Consider the following 16,820-nt stretch of genomic DNA (forward strand, 5'->3'; position numbering starts at 1 on the left):
TCAGCAAAGTCCCTATTTGATACATTGCCAGATAAAATTTGATGCTAATAGTAGCATATGCACAAGCTGGTTTGAGGCGCAGGGCAACTTTACTTCTCCAAAAGAATAGCCACTTTGATCTCGTGGTATTGCCTTTCGTAAGTCCCCAGGTGCCCTGCCCAGGGTGGCAGCTGGGGCGGTGGAGCACGGCCTGCCTACAGGTCTCAGCCTCCTGCCATCAGTTTCTGTTCCCCTTGGTATCTGGTACAGCTCTTAAAAACTGGGAATAAATATGTATGGTTTTTTCTCCTTAACCTTTTCAACAGAAGCTTTTAGTAAAATCAGTGAGATTCATGTATATTGACATCTAACTCCATAACTCAATTTTTTTTCAGTCAGTGGGTCTGAAAAGTATCACAATCAAAGTCATAACTACTGTATTCTTTCATTATGGCTTGCAGAAAATGTTGGTTGTATGCTGCCCTTGCCTCCTCCAGTCCTCCCCACATCCTGAGCCTTCAGTTAAGTAATTCCACAGATTTAACTGTTAAGAAAGACTTGTATGTTAGATTTGAAAAAAAAAAAAAAAAAAAAAAAGAGCTTCTGTTATAGTCTAATTATTTTATTTGTCCATTTGATGTTATTTTTATGGTTCATTTTCTCTGTGTTTTAATATTTTAATGGCCTTCAGTGTATTATAGGGAGATGCCTGGAGCACTGCAACAAATAGGAGCTGTAAAGTAAAATGCAACATTATTTATTATTATATCAGTCGGCCTAAATAACTATAGTATCCACAATACAGCCAGAAGAAAGAAAGAATGACAAATATCACTGTCAATAGCTGCTGTGGGAGTGTCCTCCAATTTTCTATATGCAAAACAAAAATCTCCACAGTCCTTCTATAAAGCCCTATGTCTAAAACAAATCAAAACTAATTACAAGCCTGTATGTCAAGGACAGAAACGATCTATAGCTTATGAGAGTATGTAAATGAGGCAGTCCATGGCAAGGGCTTTGCACTGCAGTAATGTCAGCCCTGGATACTGAAGGACCTGCTTGGCATTTAGGCAGTTCAGAAGTGAGGCGGTCAGTACTGAATAGCAGTAGGTGGTTAGAAATTCCTAGTCTTTGGAAGTCACTTGCTCTTTGTCTACGATTGCTGAACATACATAGTCACTTCCAGAAGTCCACTTGCACTTCAGACTCACAGGGGATAATTCAACTGTTCATACGAACACAGTGGTCTATCCTTGAGATCTATGTTAAAGCAGGCAGCTGAAGACGAGGTGAAACACATCCTGTGTTCTGTTCTGGCCAAGACTTTCAAACTTCATCTTTAAGATAAAATCTTGGAAATCCATGGCTAAAGCATCTAAATGAACGTTTTAGTATTCAAATGTGCTTTACTGTTACGTTTTCCCATGGCATTCAGCAGGCCTTCTTTAAAGGTTTTCCATTGGTTCTGGTCTCTGTCACCACGTATCTGTCATTTTTTTGTAATTTATCCTCTCAATGCACAAGTATGTTCCAAAAGGAAAAATGAGACTGTAGTAGCTGCCTATATTATACTTAATAGCCTGGTGGTTAGAGTACTCAGCTGGGAACAACTAACCATTGAATTATAGGGGTTTTGGACATGAAAGTCTCTCCTGCTGAAGCTGTTCATGTTTTCACAAACAATTAAGCTTCCATTGGACCCGCCTGAGAGTAATTCACTGTGTAGTCCAGTATTCAGCAAGGAACAGGGATAGGTAAGTTCAAATCATTGCTCTAATGAATATTTAATGAATTCTAGCATAGATGAAATAAAACGTTCCCATTGTGAAAGCTTATCAGCAGTGAATAGACAGCATCTGGCAACAGCAGCGTTAACTTGCGTACAGCTGTTCAGAGGGGGAAGAGCGGGAAGGAGTTTTCAAAGAAGCGGACGCACAATTACAGGCCTGTTTTGACAAAGAGTTCTGAGATTAGAGCTCTCCGGGGACAGCCCTGCACACAGGGGACTGGTGGGATAAGACCTGTTCTGGCAGAAAGAAAAGTGACGGGGTGGAAGTTCAGGGAAGCTAAATCACACAGAGTGCCCCAGCGTCCCAGTGAAGGACTATGCTTCTGCTGGGCTCTCACGGTCTGTGACAAGAACTCTTAATAAAGCAGTTTTGTCTGTTGTTGTGGGGACTGGAGTTGAGCTGTCCCATCTCCTAAACTGTATTTGATTGCCCGCTCTGAATCCAAAAGGAACGATTTGCCCAAGAGCCTTGGGTAAGCCATGAACAAATGTGCTGTGGCAAGAAGAGAGGGCCGGCCACTTAATGAATGGTACTCAAGATCCACATTTCAAACCTATCACTCTTTTTTAAATTATAAAATTTCCAAAATAGAAATAGAAATATAGAAACAGAAATAGAATATTTTTGGAATACAAGTTAGCATTTAACACAAGCCAAAACATTTTGGAGAGCTTTCCTCAACAAAATAAAATAAAATTAAATTAAAAAAAAAAAACAACCAAATAAAGAAGCCCACAAATCCCAATTCAGCACGATCATTTTGGTTCAGATTAAAATGAATGTTTATTTTCAGTTCAGCTGTCAAACTGACTAATTATTTGCACAGCCTTGCTCACAATATTGCATTCATGCTTTGGGCATATTAAAAACAACTGAGAAGGAGAAAATTTAAAAATAGGAATCACCTTTTCTAAAAGGTGTGGAAGGCCCTCTGAGCTCCCCGTCCTCTCTTGGCAAATACATGAGGCAGTTATTTGCCACACAGCTGCCAGAAGTTGCACTATTCATAGGGATTTTTACTCAAGCTAGAGATAAGCAAACAAACTTTTAATGAAATCAGCATGAAAAATGAAACAAACAAAGAACAAAAAAAATGGTTCCTGAGACACCAAGAAATAAACTGGAATAACTGTCAGCTAGCAAGACTTTTACAGAACTGATTTGACTGTCACTCTTCTCAAGCATTTAAGAACAAAAAAAATCCACTCAGCTAAGTAGAACATACATTTGCACACACCTGTCTTAATTTTCTTTTATCCTACACTACTTAATTTCATGCTTTGTCGCAATAATGGCAGACAATAATTTTTCCCAACCACTTTAATATAGATTGCAGTGATGAGTTTTAACAATTTTAATTTTACTGGGCAAAAATCCAAATATTTTTTTCCGGACTCTGGGGCTCTCTTTCTTGGACTGTCATGGTTTCCTGAGGGGGGATGTACAGCCCCTGATTGCAGGCCAGGCAGGCTTCACCGCTTGCTCCAGAGACTGATGACTTGCATATTTAAACCATACAGTGAGTTGGATAATCCCCTTTCATAGCAAAACCCAGGGGAGGGAAGTATGTAAGAGGATACAAGGAATCCCTCGTTAAGAACTAGCTATCTGAGGTACTTATATGTCCCCACCCCTCACTCTTATATCTGATTATCAAGGAGCCTTTATATCGACAAATCCCTTCTGGCACAGAAGTGCTATAACCAGGGAAGCAGGGGCGGGAGACCCTGGCCTTCGGTATTCCAGAGCCACTGGGCATCCAGCTCCACGGGCATCAGCCGTCAGGCTGAGGATCCGCTTCTGCCTGACTTGCCCAAGGTCACAGAGAGAATCTGTGGTGAAGCAAGACAAAGGATGTAAGGCTTCAGCGGACACCACCGCACAGCCAGGGCAGCCTGTCACACTCAGACAAAGCGTTGCAGCTTGCCATTGAGCCGAGTGATTATGTGACCCATCCCAAAAATATCCTGTGTTTTCATCAGCTTTTTACACCTTTACTCTCATTCTCTCCTGCACGCCAGAATCAAAAATGATTTGGTGCGTATGCAAAGATGCAATACAGTAAGTATCACTTGAACGGTGAATCTTCATTCCTGAAGCACAAGTCCTTTGCTATTCAGCCTAAAAATAGAAATAAGGAGAGAAAAAAAAAAAAAAAAAAAAAAGAAAAGAAAAACACAAGCTTTGAAACTTGGCAGGAACGGCAGGAAATCATACCTTGAGTCACAGGGCACTCTCAGCATCTGTTCCAACTGCAAGCTTTTCACGCTGCCGTATACAGCCAGCACAGCTACCTTCATATTCCAGTCCCCGAGACTAGCCCTGCAGATATTATCCTTTCTCTGCAGTACGTCTCATCCCAAATACCTTACATATCCAGCTTTCCATAATGCTGTTCATTTAGTCCCGGAGAAGTGAACTAGCTCACAGGTGATGGGTTTTTGCTGTTCAGAAGATATTTGGCAAAACAGTTCCCAGTGGGCTGAAACAACAGCTCCAACTGCATTTAGGTTTTGCAAGTGGAATCGTTTGTAACATGCACAAAAAAAAGAAATGCTAGTTAATAAGATGTATGTTTACACTTAAACTTTCAAAGGGCGTCATCAGATCCTGTCCAACAAAGAAGACATAAACACATTTTTTTTTCTCTCCTGTTTCATGCTTTCTAATAGCTTTTACTTGCATTACAAACACTTCAGTTCTGCCTGAACTGAGCACAAAGAGAATCAGCTCTTTAATCCTCAGGACAATACATATTTTCTTCACACTTTCGAAAGTAAATATAGCAGCTGGTAACTTTTAAATCCTGTCCTTTGTTATGCAAAGGATTGCAAACAGAACCATCAAAGTTAGGAGTGGAAAACACTGGCTACTTTACCTAGATCATTTTCCTGATGGTACAAAAATGTATATTTTTATACTTTTATCCAATCTAATTTTCAGAAAGACAGGAAGTAGGAAATTTGGCATTTCTGCTATCCCGCACAACTAGATTAACCTTTAGACAATGTACAACTTTGGGTTGTACCCAAGTTGGTACCCTAGAAGGGTACTTCTTGGCAATATTTTTTTTCTAATAGTCAACCTATATTTTGCCTCCTGAAACAATATCCTAGCCATCCATGTCCATGCTCTACTAGCTTCCATTTCTCAGGAGAATTTGGGGTGTTATGTTTGTAGTTGGTCCATATTATAAAAGCCACTCAACAGAGACACGCCTGTGGAAATCAGATTGCCAGCTCCCCCAAGATCAGTGCTGTCCCACAGAAAAAAAAAAATCTCTCTTCCAATTAAACCTATCCATAGCTCTTTGCAGACTGAGACCAAAAGTGCATCACCATGATCATATCTGAAAACATCATGGAGCAATAATTGAGGACCCACATCTGCTTTTGCTACACACCTGTTGAACTCCCATACTGTAATAGAAAGCCATATAGAAAGACAGTAACACCAGCAGGATGCAATATTGCACGGACGCAGGGCATTATTTGCCTCTGGATAAATCACTTTCCAGTGGTATAATTCACTGCATTCCCTGGAATACATTGCTCTCCCAGGGACTCTTCCTCATTTAAACAAGACTAAAAATGACACAAAAATCAGACTCCATTTCCCTTTTGAGTAAGCAGAATTCAACAAGCAGGTCCTATGCTGCTGGCTACAGAAGCATGTAGTCACGTATGTGATATCACTTATCTGCTGCTCCTGAACTTGGCAGAATCTGCATATCTGAATCAGAAAACAAGACTTGCCCCGGCAGCAAGCCTTCTGCAGTCTTGGGACTCCCAGGCCTTTGCATTTTCCATTCAGCATACGATACCAGCCTATTTATGTCTTTCTGCAGGACACGGGTTTCGTTTGGTCCCAGCCACCATAGCAATCAGCACAGTCTGAATCCCCAGGATTTTTTATGCTGCTCCTAATGATAAATGAGTTCCCTGTCTCAGATTACCAAGTTACGTTCTCTTCTGCCACAGCGCTTTCTTGAAAGGTTGTTTGGACTATGTAGTCAAAAGCCAATGAATTTATGGGAATATAATAACATCGCAAACATACATGTACAAAAGCACACAAATATCCATCACATATTCCCTCCTTTCTGTTTTAGCCAGTATGTACTGTCTTCTGTAGCAGCGCATTTCAACATTTTAGGCCATGTGCCACTTCACTTAATTACCCTTTCACGTATCATCCAAACAGGCAAGTCTTGAGGCGCCCTGTGACTTCACCTGCATTCGTACAGCACACCTTCTAGACTGGATGACAGCCCTCAAGGAAGACAGCTCTTCTGGAAGGGGACTTTCTGTGTTTCAGCACTACTGATAAAACCAAAACATACTCACAGCACGAAAAGAAGAAATAAGAATGGTAAAGAAGCCAGCCCTTTTTTCAGCTCTTTTCTTGGGCTTTGTTTTGGAAGAGTCAGCCCTGGAGAACTGTTGCAGGATCCATAGCCTCTTTGAAATGTTTCTCTAATGAATAGCCTAAGTATAACTGTGGTGATAACTTTTCACTAAGACCTTAACGTTTCAAAGGACTTCACAGACAAAAACCAAAGAAAATTTATCTGAATAAGAGTAACAATCACCATGGGGCATCTGTGCTACCGTAATGCAATGGAGTTGCTTGACAAAATTTCACCCAGCCTGGGAGAAGACTGTAATGGCATTTTAAATGTGACAGTGCCACTATCAAAGTAAAAAGCTAATGGAAGTTGTTAGGAGCTTTTTGTAGAATGATACCCAAAATGGGCTATCGTTCTTTTGCTACTTTTAAGTTTATAGAAGAGCCATGTGCATAAATGTACCAGTGAAGAAGGAATAAAGATCCTGCTTCTGCCTCTACAAATACGGCTGCTACTCAACTAAATGCTGGAGGCACCTTCTATGAAAGAACATAAGCCAAAACTCGAAATATGAATTATTCCAGCTCAGAGAAATCACTTTTGCTCCTGTTGCACAGTCTCAAGCTATAAAAGAAATACAATAGGAAGAGAGCTCTTGCAATACCGTAGCATATCTCAGCATTGCTATCAGAAATGATTTATTTCAGAGAAGAGTTAGAGCCAGGTATCTGTCTGAAGTGCCAGACAAGAAATCCTACAGTGAGCTAAAAAGGAAAGACCCTTGTCCCTTTAGGGCTCAATCTCTCAATAAGTATTTCCCTTATTTCCTATTATCCCCAGAGATAGGTCCCACTCATAAGTCACCCAAACTCCAGCTCTTCCTCCTGCTGACCTACTCATCCTCAAGACCCACCAGAAACCAAGACCCACTCAGAGCCTTGCTTATTCAACATGTCTGAAAAAAAATTTTGTTTGGAGACTACGGAATGAAATACTCACTTGAAAAATAATGGTCAAAAAGTAGCTTTTCTTAAGATAACAAGAGAGAGAAATAAAGCAGGAGGGAAATGGAAAATGATTCCTCCTACAGGAAAGTGAGGAAGGAATTAAGAAACCAGCACCACTCTTGCACGTGTTTATAATCTTCTAATAAATGTGTACGGAGCCACCTATGACTTCCATGCAAGGCTTCCAAAGCCTTCCAGTGAGAAGAGGTTCTGCCTGGTGACAGTGCCAGCACAGATCAACTCATCCTATTTTTGTAAACATGGAAGACGCATCCACACTCATAGACCTGATCCAGTCCCCCTCTGAAAGAATTTTATTCTATTGAGGACACAGGAAGCCAAGGGCAAACAGCTTCCTAATTTAAGGCCTCACTTAAATGCTTAATTGTACTGTCGGAAGGATAAGGGACATAACATCTTGCTTTTCTGATCTGGGAGCATATGTAGATCCCAGCCCAGAGGAGCATTTTGCTCTTGGCTATTTAATTCATTCATGTGGAATTAGTGTCCTTCAGTAAAAGACTGTTGTTTGGATGACTTTTTTTTTCCCTGATAAATGCTAGCAAACACAAGGATATACATTTAAGCACTCTAAACCAGTTTAATCCTAAAAGCACAATGTGCTTTAGGGAAAATAATGAGGATGGAAATACACAAACCCACAAAATCTACCAGTTGGATGTAACACACAATAGTGCCTGGTTTCTGACGACAGTCAGAATGCAGGACTATTCACATTGCACAGCTGTCACTGTACTGAAACAATTATCCACCAGGGAAAAAAAAATAAGTCTTAATTTAGTTCTCATCGTGGCTAATAAAACTAACATTGCTGTACTAAAACACTGAAACAGCATCAATGATCCTTGCGGTTTCTTGGCTTCCCTGCCGTCTGACGTAGGAGCAGAGGGGCTCTGTCCCGAGAAATCGGCAGTAACATCTACGCTGGTAAATCACATCATTTCAGAGCGCATCCCTCAGCAGCAGCTCAGCTGCCCCCACCCCTGAACTGTCCGGACGGTCCATAGCTCAGCCGCAGCCTGCACCAGCCAGCACTCTCCCAATTTCCAGACAGGCTTCAGGAGTCAGCATGGGTCAGGAATCATTCCCTCCCAGCAGTTTGCGTGCAACCCCATGACTTGTGGGAATGGAGATTTTATGACGTGGATGTGGATTGTCTGTGCCAGAGAACTATGCCAGGTACATTTTGTTTACTAGAAAAGACGTAAACAGTTCTTCCTATTAACACAAGATCTTTAAAAAAACCCACTGCAGACTTTGTGTTTCTGTGCAAGTGAGCCCTAGACTCCTCTCAGCCTTTTGGTCGTCTTCTTTGTCAAATTGCAACTGATACCTATTTTAATACAGGTGCTATTTCACAAATAACTCAGGGGCCTCAGTCACATACAAACAACCCTCATACGGTGGTAGGAACTCAGCAAAAAGTCAGCCATGAAAGGGTGAAATAATTCTCTCCACATATGCGGTTTCCTTCAGGTGAGGGAAAGATGTATATATATCTCTTTCTTATAGATCTAGTGCCAACCGCCCTCAGGGAATTAGAGAAAAAAAATCAGACCATTGGTCTTTAATAGCTGCACTCTGTAAGGTGCTGACATACCGTGGTGATGGGATGACATCAAAACAGCTTCAGCTTGCCTACAGAAACAGGGGAAATATCTCAAACCATTTAACAAACGTTAATCAAGCTTCTGATTGTTCCTGTGAAATGGTTAAATACAAGCAAATCAAAATGACAGAAGAGAAGCACAAAAAGGTCAAGAGATGCTTCTCAAGCCTTGTAGCAAACTAATGACAAACGTGGAAAATAATCCAGAAAACCAGATTGCCCCTTTGCTCAAACCAATAGTTATAGCTCCATCCAGGAATGGGAGAAGACTAAAAATATTAAATCTTTAGAGGAATATTTAAGGAACTAATATACTGTAAAATACTAAATGAATGCATCAAGTTGCTTTTGTACTCCCTTGCCTCAAGCAGCTTAGCACAAATAAAATTTGATGCTAATCAGTCCTAGCAGTTTTCACAGAAACAGAAAACCCATTATTTCCTCTGGCTGCAAGTAAAAAATTTCCCAACTGTTTCATTATTGATACTTGCAAAGTATCTCTTGTACCTATAATTTTATATCGGTGTTGACCTGGTGTTTGCCTCTCTTGACCATTTAACACATTTAACCTGGTACTGACAGAAGAATAACAGTTGAATTAAAAGGGGTTTTTTGCATAATAAAGTACCTACTACCATGGAAATACAAAGAGATATTAATGTTTTTTTCTATATAAAAGAAGCTGAATTATGAAAAAACAGAAAGAAAAAAAAACAGAAAACATGGAATTATCATAATGGTATTTTCCAGCCAATAACAAGACAAGATGCTTAGGCACTAAACAGATATGTGCTTGTAATAAGCTACAAAAAAACCACTATAAAATTAAATGGGATGTATTGGCAATGGGTTCCTTTTATAATTAAAAATGATTCAGAAAGTGAAAATATTACCTAGAACAAAAGTAAAACAAATCTGTTCATCTCAAGAGCTGATTTCAAAATGTTTCAGTCGTCTTCTCCCTACTAACAACAATTTTTCTTCACACTTCACACAAGATTTTTCACATATGTTTTAACCACCAAAAAAAAATCGCGCTATTTCAAATTTCAAATGCTCTGCAGCGGAAAATGTTATTGACAAAGGTAGCGTGACACAGTGAACAGAAAACTGGTGGTTTTAATCAGTTTAAGAAAATTTTTTATTAATGAATGCCAATATGTAGGGTAAAAATCTTGAGCCTGTTCTTCAATTCTTATATGGTAAAGCTCTTCCTTTACGGAAAGGTTCTGCAGTCAGATATGGAAGAGACTGACTCCTGCATCTCTCTAGAGCCTCTGAAGTCAGTAGTGCTCACGAGGTGCAAAAATTTCCATAGATCTAGAGTCAGCATCTGTGTACATTTCGGGTTGCCTCAGAAAATATGTATGCGCTCCCTGAAATTATGTGGTAAAACGTTACTACATTTTATTTACATCATAGAATCATTCAGGTTGGAAAAGACCTTAAAGACTGTTGAGCGCAACAGTTAACCTAGCACTAAACCATGTCCCTAAGCATCACATCGTGTTCCCTTCAATCATGAGATGCCCTCTATTGCCACAATTAAATACATAGCCCTGTATCTATGCAGTTCCGTGAGGTTTGGCTCTGTACAATGGCAATGCCCTCGTTTCTGGGAGGCCTGTCTGCTGACTCCCGCAGGTCTGCAACACAAAGCAGCAAGAGCACCAAATGGCAGCCAAACATAAAAAGACTTGCAACTGAGCCTAAAAAAAGCATCATCCAGGTACAGCCTGGTAGCTGTGCAAGGCTGCCAGCCAAAGATGACGTGAAAACACAGACTGAGGCAAGGAAACAATGAGAGCAAATAAACCGAATGCATCGAGAACTAATGCATTCGCTTCTAGATTTACTGAAAGAAACTATCCCTTGCATTTTGGGATGGTTGCACATGAAGTTGAAAGAGTAACTCCATAATGTCATTTGTACCTGTACTTCTGAAGAGGTGAATGTGTATGAAACGTATAAGGCAAATGTGCACAAAGTGAATATTGGTCCCTCTAGACAGCAGCTATTAAAGTGGATTATAGTGGTGCAGCACGAACGGAATTTGACAAAAAAGAGGAAATAAGTCATTTAGTCTTGGGAAAAGAGGAGAAAACAAAGGGCAAGGAAAAGCAAAAGGCAAGGTAAAGCAAGGCAAGGCAAGGAATAAAACTGATGATTAACGTTTTGGCTTTATACACATGTATATAAATATATACATAAAACTTAAGATCACAATTCACCAAGCATACTGTCCACCCATCTCAATTCACATGCAAACCATCATCCCAAGGCTGCTCCCAGTGTGACATTGGCGAGAAGATGTGTGAAGGTGACAGATGGAGTGTACCAAAGAGTTCAGAAATAGCGTGAGGTTTTTAGATGGGACAATACTGGCATAAACAAATGGCTCTCCTTTTTTCCGGCAGATTTTAACCACTGACATGAGTTATTCAGACATTAAACAAGCAGAAGCTTTGAATACAGGGAACATGGCACATGAAGTAAGCTAAGTTACAGAGTCTCTTGTTTCCTCCATGAAAAGTTTTGAGGGACTGGGAATAGCCCAAATGCTTGTAAGCATCACACAAAGAAGCTAACAGTTACCACCTGGCCATGCCTGAGTACCCTACAGGAAGCCAAAATGTCAGTGACACAAAGCCAGAGAAGCAGGTAAGAGTAAGATTTTGAGTGATCTACTCAATAGAAAAGTTGCCTTTGTGCTAGTGAGAGTTGGCAATGGGGACAGCCATCCCCTTGATAGATCCTATCAGCCAAACAGAAAACAACTTGGCAGCAGGATTTCCAGAATGAAAAAAAAAAAAAAAAATTAAACATGTCACCTTCTGTTACCAAGAGGAAAGAGCAGCTCCTGGTGCACCAGAAGAAAGGAAAGAGACTGACCTGAGCCTGTCTGTGCAATTTTTAGTCACTGACATTCGAAATGCTAAAAAAAAGTCAAGACCCTGAATGCACCAACAGGGCGTACAACACCCTTCCTTCCCCAGCCCTGGATTTTGCTCCATGTGTTCAAGGTCATCTCCAATATGGTGCAGATACGTGACCCTCACTCAGCCCAGGAAAACAGCTAAGTTGTGAGAAAGAGCAATGAGAAGCCTCATCAGGACCTCTGTCCTCCTTGTTTGCTCAGCAGCTGCATTTCAGCTCTGGCCCTTGCCTGGGCTCCTGCTTGAGCTATGCTGCTGGCCATGTACCTTGCTGACCATGACCTTGCCTTGCTGATCCCACCCTTGCCTTGCTGACCTGACTTCCTGGTTGACCATCAACCTACCTCACTACTATGGACTTGTCTGGCAATCACTGGACTGTTTGCTGAACCTGATTTTGGTTTTCTGAGTCAGGTGAGGCTGTGCCCGCACTTGTGAGACCATTGCCCTTCTTGCCTTGCTGTCCCCTCATCTCCTATCTCAATTTCCCTTGTGAAGCAGCCCACTCTTGGTGCTCTCTGACATAAACAACCATTAAATGGTAAACCAACAACTTCAACTGGGGACAATCTGTCCTGAGATCCAGAGAGAACTGTTTGAGTGGGTAGCTACTGTGTTACTACCCAGCACAGTCCTGTGATCTGCTCTAAAGGTCCTCTCCTTCTTCCACTATATTTCTAGCAAGAGTACCTCCAAGTTCTGAAAGCTTAATAAGCAACTGTTTCGCACAATTATTTTTTTTTTGCATTAAGAACCAGAGTAATAATAGGTCCACTTTAAAACAGTTAATTCCTTGAATGTTTCCCGTTTGTAAAGTGCCTCTGAAAGGTCTAAAGCCATCAACAGGTGAAATTTAGGCTGTACAAATTTGGACCATAATGTTTCAGACCTACTAAGGGCAGAAAATCACCTGCTAAACAGTGGTGTGCCTGGAAATTCACAAAAGGAGAAAGGACAGAGAAGAACTCAAGGTGAACCATTTGACCAGGAGAAAGGCTACAGATCAAGGTCATTTTCTGTGGTGCAGTCCCTCCCCTCTTCTCATGAAAACACTTAGATAAAAGGATACCATGACTATCAATCAGCTTATGCTGTCCACCAGATCATCAGGTAGGACTATTGACCTGTATATTTTAAGTTGTAAAATCAATAAAAGAAAGGAAAAAAAATGGCAATAAAAAGAAAAATAGCAGCATGAAAATCTGAGCTGCTGAGCCTACTATTTCTCAGGCTACCTTTGTTTGTGTATTCACGATGAGTGATATAATATACTTCTCACAGTTTCTTCACAGATTAAAATTTCTCTGGGTGACAATGTTCTCAAAAAATATGTAGTCCTGACATTTAGGAACTTCAGAGTAGATATTAAAGCAATACTGAACTTCAAATTGCAGGTTCAACTTGCTGAATAGAACTGTTAGACAGAAATACAGATGAATCATACTCATCCTGGATATAATGGAAACAGGCATTTGCATGGTGGTGATTACTGACTTCAATGAAAGTACAGGCATTTACACCAGCTGAGTGCCCAGCCTTGACATATACCAAGATACAGTAAACACAATTTCATACCTGGACGGTTTATGAGCATTGACCAAGGTCCTGGTCCTCAGCTGAAGAGCTATGGTGATGCATCAGCTGAGAATCTCAGCCCATGTCTTTGGTCTGAGTACAACCCAAACTGGATTTTATGTCTATATTTCTGGCAAATGACCCTTAATTTCCTAATCTTCTTGACTATAACCATTGTGAACAGTTTCTATAGCGCTGCTAAATAAGGGCCTTATCCAGAAGCCTTTACTCATGCAGAGATAACAGATCTACTTCTGAGAGGAAGGTGTAAAAACATGCTTCAGATGCATGTCCAACATCAGACATTAAAGGGTATAATTTGTCATTTTTTACATTATTAAGAATATTCGTGCAGGATCTATAATTAAAACTAAAAGAGATGTCTCCTCCTTTTGCCAGCAGCTGTGTTACATCAATTAAATGGGTAAATAAAATCTTTCCCCAGAGGGGATATCATGTGACCCTCTATTGATTAAGACTGCAGTAGAACGTTATTTGCAATCTTATTGCATAATGGAAATCAGGAGGTAGCTGTCATGGTTTCAGAAGACAAATTGCCGCTATCTTAGACAATTCATAGGCCTCTTTCCTTCTTGCTGCTCTTAATTCACAGTTAATGCATGTCTTACAAGGCTTAGTTTCTTAAATCAGTCTATGGCACTGAATTCAACTCAAAACTGGACGTAAGCGGTAGTCTACGTGGCCCTGCATTATGATGGGTATTAAAGTGACCATTCCATCAATCATTACTTCAGAACTATGCATTATTTAATAGGGTAACACAACTTCAAAAAATGATGTGAAATTAAAAATAGGCACCTCCCGCAGCACGCATGATTGTTTCCAGGAAAGACAGGCCTCCCCCACTAGGCACGGCTCCAGAGGTGCTCTCTGTATAGAACATTTTTAAGTCTTAGCTCAGTTTTGTGTACTTGATTTTCAGGAGCAAAACGTATCACTGGAACAAGTCCGCTACCCTCAAACCTATGCAGTCAGTGCAGCTAGGGGTCAGTTTTGAGATTGTAACGAGCACCTGACCGCAACCCAGCAGACACTTTGCTCCTCTGCTGAACTGTAAATCCAACACTATGCCCTTCATGGGAGAACCAGAGGGAAGGACAAAAATCTCCCTTTAAATGACTGAAACACTCTTTGCCAATTTGAGAAACCTTCCAAAAAAAAAAAAAAAACCACAACACTCTTTCCTTACTTCTAATCCAATCTCTCGGTTGCAACAATTAGAAAACAAGCGCAACACTTTTCAAAGTACGTAACAGCAATATTTAACATTACCAGAACCTTCTCCACCGAAGTCAAAGAAATGGTCTGTAAGTGGTCTTCGGTGGGTGTGAAGTTGTAGGACATAAGGCAAGATTTCTGAACAGAAGGAATGAGTCTGAATAACAGGGGGCGGTAGGACAGTAGTAGACTCAGGCAAAAGTTACAGTCGTTCCATGTGTAGAAAAAAGTCCTCAACTTATCATCATCTGTTTGCCATTGCACAGGACTAAAAATTAAATGTCTGCTGCCTGGTCTGTTACAGCTAAGTTGATTGATTAGAATGTGTTCATCTTCCCATCTAACTTGGCAAGTTTAAAAGTGGCAGGTTTGCTTTTCCATTATTTACAACACTAGAGCTGAATAAAGGACATGGAAGGAAACGCTAGTAGAACTATTGTCCAAAAGTAATGTCTCACAGAGTGATAACAAAGTCTGGAAAAAAATATCACCTTGTGAAAAATATGCAGGAGGTTAAGATCTCAAGGAAATCAAAGATATTTCACTACACTTCATTTGGCTAGACATGAACATCAATAGCATTAGATTATTACTGTCATATCTTCCTATTTAGGGAAATTATCTGATCCTCCTACAAATGGATTTGTGCTTAAACCTTGTATTTCATTCTCCTGGAAATTTGGGAAATCAATCCCAACCTAGTCTTGATGAGCATAAACGCTCAATATGGAGCAAATGTGAGTAGTAAAAAAATAAGGATACAAATCCCTAAAGAATTAAAATGTGCTCTGGTTGTTCAGAACTTCAAAAGAGGCATTTGGCACCTTAAATTAGGGTCTGCAATCATTGCTCTTTTTTTTTTTTTCCCTTTGCTTTGAAAGGGCAAACAAGTAATTTCAGATTTCTGAATCTAAAAAAGTCCTTTCTTTTTTGAAGGTAATAAAATACGATCAGCTCACTTATTTCGTTGTGCTTGAAATTTAAAAGAAAGATATAAAATGTTCCTTACCTTAAAAAGTCTTAAAATATTTGCGACCATAATGGACACAGAACTTGCTGCAGCACCTATCACACCTGATATCTTGTCTGGCTTAGTGAAAATAGGTGGGTCACCATTAGCACACTTCACATCTGAACCATCTTTTTCTATCAATGCTTGCACAAATGTTAAGGATTGTTCCAATGCATAAGTGTCCCTGGAACACGTATCAAGGATCCGGACACCTAAGGTGATATTGGCAAGAAGATCAGGGTCTTTATTAATCTGATCGATTGCATACAGCATTGCCTCTAGTCTGTGGATCCCTTTCTCCTTCTTGAGCTCCCCACAAGGCACCCCTCTATCCCCTTTTGCATGGACGGGGAACAGTCCTCCCAAGATGATGTCCCCATCTAGTCGGATGGAGTGGGCATATTCCTGGCCATGAGTTCTTTGCATCAGGGTGAGTATCCAGTAGAATTTGGCTGTTAACAGGAAGAAACAATGGCAGGAAACTAATCGTTTTCCTTCGTATACCATTTTCTCTGAAGACTTTGTTGCTTGCCAGTATCCAGATTTTCTTCTTGCTAAAGGATGAGGTTGACCATTCGAAGCTGCACTTTCTGGAGGATACCATCAGTGCCCAGTAAGTAATATAGAACCATGTGGTAGGTAGAAAATGTATATCAGCAGAAGTACATAAAACGTGTTTTACAAAAGATGTCCACTGATGTCATGGGTTGATGAGCTTTTCCGAGAGGTGGTTTTCAATTGCTCTTAACTGATGGTGAAGTGCAGCGTAGTATCTCTGGTCCTGATGCTAAGAGGAGGTCAGTAGCTCATGCCCTTGCATTTTGCCCCGCAGCTGAGGTACTTCTGAAAAAAACAGTGAGAAATACCATTTAGAACAGCAGTTTCACACTTCTCACACAGTGTATTTACTTTTGAATATGAGTTACGTCGCCTAGGTTTTACTTTTGATATTCCATACGGGAGTAATTTTTGGCCTTCTGTGAATTTGAACACCTGGCTGCACTGCGCTACAAGCCGAGAAATTGATCATGCCGGCAGCGCAAAAGCCAAATCAGGGGAACTAAACTTAGCTTGGTGTTCAGATACCAACCCGTAATTCGTATTTACCTTCACATTGCACGACATCCAGAAACAGATTTGATCCATAACACGTTGTATTTTCTGTTTTGCTGTATCATTCTCTTCCAGCCTACAGAAGCACAATAACCACTTACACTCTCACTCACGGAGAGGTTCCATTTATGACAATGGAGTAATCAAGGCTCCTGAATTTAAGTACGCTCTTCAGCTGCTGCAGTACAACC

General features: G+C 40.5%; 1 protein-coding gene across 1 annotated transcript in view; it reads right to left on the reverse strand.

Annotated features, from left to right (window-relative positions):
• Window positions 1–16,023, reverse strand: part of GRM8 (glutamate metabotropic receptor 8) — a 348,956-nt gene extending 332,933 nt beyond the window's left edge. Inside the window, exon 1 of the mRNA XM_054211584.1 lies at window positions 15,514–16,023. Within this exon, the coding sequence (XP_054067559.1) occupies window positions 15,514–16,023 (510 nt within the window). The remainder of the gene's footprint in view (window positions 1–15,513) is intronic.
• Between the last annotated feature and the right edge of the window lie 797 nt (window positions 16,024–16,820).

Source organism: Rissa tridactyla, chromosome 1, assembly GCF_028500815.1.
Source record: "Rissa tridactyla isolate bRisTri1 chromosome 1, bRisTri1.patW.cur.20221130, whole genome shotgun sequence".
In the NCBI taxonomy this organism is placed as follows: Eukaryota; Metazoa; Chordata; class Aves; order Charadriiformes; family Laridae; genus Rissa; species Rissa tridactyla.